The sequence below is a fragment of the Sprattus sprattus genome (assembly GCF_963457725.1).
Source record: "Sprattus sprattus genome assembly, chromosome: 17".
In the NCBI taxonomy this organism is placed as follows: domain Eukaryota; kingdom Metazoa; phylum Chordata; class Actinopteri; order Clupeiformes; family Clupeidae; genus Sprattus; species Sprattus sprattus.
The window spans coordinates 24,490,400-24,492,899 of NC_137915.1; the positions used below are offsets into that span (position 1 = coordinate 24,490,400).

At 47.8% G+C, this 2,500-nt stretch overlaps 1 protein-coding gene across 6 annotated transcripts in view; it reads right to left on the reverse strand.

Moving 5' to 3' along the window:
- svila (supervillin a) overlaps positions 1 to 2,500 on the reverse strand; it is a 58,852-nt gene that overhangs the window by 20,207 nt on the left and 36,145 nt on the right. For all 6 annotated transcript variants that reach the window (XR_013968970.1, XM_080855029.1, XM_080855027.1 and 3 more), the window contains exons 16-17: positions 1,750 to 2,041; positions 181 to 313 (exon numbers count right to left, since the gene is read on the reverse strand). Coding sequence is in view for 5 of the 6 variants with exons in the window: in XM_080855029.1 (XP_080711155.1) it covers positions 181 to 313; positions 1,750 to 2,041 (425 nt within the window). In the remaining variant the exon portion in view is untranslated. The remainder of the gene's footprint in view (positions 1 to 180; positions 314 to 1,749; positions 2,042 to 2,500) is intronic.

Here is a 2,500-nt window from a genome sequence, read left to right on the forward strand (position 1 = left end):
TGTGTGTGTGTGTGTGTGTGTGTGTGTGTGTGTGTGTGTGTGCAGATTTGACTCCAGCTTGAATATCAAACTCCAACCCTCCATCCTAACAGCACTGTCTGATTATTTGATCAGTGACTCCACGACCCCGTGACCCTCAGGTAAAGGTGAGAGGTCTGGCGGGGTGGTTGGGGGCGTTACCTTCTTCTTGAAGCTCTGCTCCACATCCCAGAGCTGGGCGTGGCGCTCGGAGATGGCCACCCGCACCACATCCTGCTTCTTGTTGATGCGGTTTCTCCAGTCCTCCTCACCATTCTTCATCAGGAGGGCCAGCCTGGCAGAGAGAGGGAAAACACACACACACTAAGGTGTTAACGTCACATTATCAAAAAACACAGTTTTGTGCACACACACATTACACAGCTATTAAAATACACATGAACTCCATGTACCCACATACACACACATATGCCCTCCCTCTTTACCAAAGAGCTAAGATGCTGATCAGTCTATAAGAATGGGAAATATGACAGTTAACACACTGTATCCACAACTTTCTTTGCCATTCTGTAGTAATACCCCCGACCCCCCCCCCCCCCCCCCCCCCCCATCCCCCCCCGCCCCCGCCTCAACCCCCACACTGCCCGATAACATGTCCGTGTTTCATTATGTCATCAATCAATTACGGCTTATTCCATGTTACCCACGGCAACAGTGTCTGTACCAACAAGAGTTACACAAGCATTCGATCTATAACCCCCCACACACACACACACACACACACAAACACATGTACACATAAACAGAGCAAACAAGTCTTTCTGATTCTGTCAGCTTCTCTGTGGCTTGAGTCCGCTCTATCTTGCTTTATATTCTTTCTATCTCTGTCTTAATTCCTAAATCACAAGGTATTTACTAGTTATTTACTCTCCTCTTTCTTTCTTCTTCCTTCTCTCTTTGGCTGTGTTCTGCACACTCCTAGGCACCTCGAGGCACCTCAAAATGGACCATCCAAAAATAACCCCCTTTAATCATGTCTCTCTCTCCTCCCACTTTCTCACACACAGAAACCTACATTCCCCCTAAAGAGCCAAGGTCAAAGTCTTGAATAACGGCAACTTCCAATGATACTCCATCGAAACTTCCATTGAGACTCCATCGAAAACCACACCAACACCAACACCAACACCAACACACACACACACACACACACACACTAACACACACACTAACACACACACACACACACACACACACACACACACACACACACACACACTTAAACTCCATCACATGTGCAGGTGTGTACATGACTGACATAAAGTTAGCGGACTCAGCGCTGCTCAGAGCAACAAACAACAGAATCTCTGGTCAATACTGACGTCAGTCCTACTCATATGATCTAAACACACGTGCACACAGACGCTAATTGGATCTTTGGGCTGTCAGGAAAGTGCACGCACACAAACACACATTCATAAACCCATACATACACACATGCTACTATCCATATGAAATAAGTGTAAAGGAAGAACACTATTGCACAACTGAAGTAAAAATATAATAGCTATAAAACAGACTATGAACACTATGAAACACTCTTAAAGTACAGTAAAGCTCCCCCTTTCTGTCTTTCTCTCCCACTCTCACACTCACACTCACACACACACACACACACACACACACACAGACACACACACAGACACACAGACACACACACACACACACTCACACACACACACACACTCACACTCATCCGTAGAGTCTTACCTCTCTTTGATGGACATCTGTCTGGCAGACATGGCGTCTGTGAGCTCATCTGGTGTCTCGATGTCAGGCTGTTTCTCTCCTCCCTCCTCCCTCTCTCGCTCCCTCTCTCTGTCTCTCCCTCCGTCTGTGTGCCACGCGGGCTCCTGATGCTGCGGAGCTGAGGGCTGTGTGTGTGCGTAAGCGGGGTGTGTGTGCAAGTGTGTGTGTGGAGCACTGGATACACTTCTACTGCCGGGATGCTGGTGTGACTGTGTTTCCACCAAGTGCACAGGCGCTGCGAGCTCCGGAAGGTCTGTTTAAACCCAAACACACACCGGCACACACACACACACACACACACACACACGCGAACACACACAGGAAGTTGTGAGCACGCTCAAGCAGAAGGCGGAGCAGAAACACAGCCACAATTTTGCTCTCTGTCTCACACATATGCCCAAAAACATACAGAGGGCCTAACAGCTTGCATGTGTTGTTGATAGTGGAAAAAGTCTGTGGTAGCTAGCTAATCACTAACTATGAAGAGCAGTCTCTGGCTCTGACAGTCTGTGGTAGCTAGCTAATCACTAACTATGAAGAGCAGTCTCTGGCTCTGACAGTCTGTTGTAGCTAGCTCATCACTAACTATGAAGAGCAGTCTCTGGCTCTGACAGTCTGTGGTAGCTAGCTAATCACTAACTATGAAGAGCAGTCTCTGGCTCTGACAGTCTGTTGTAGCTAGCTCATCACTAACTATGAAGAGCAGTCTCTG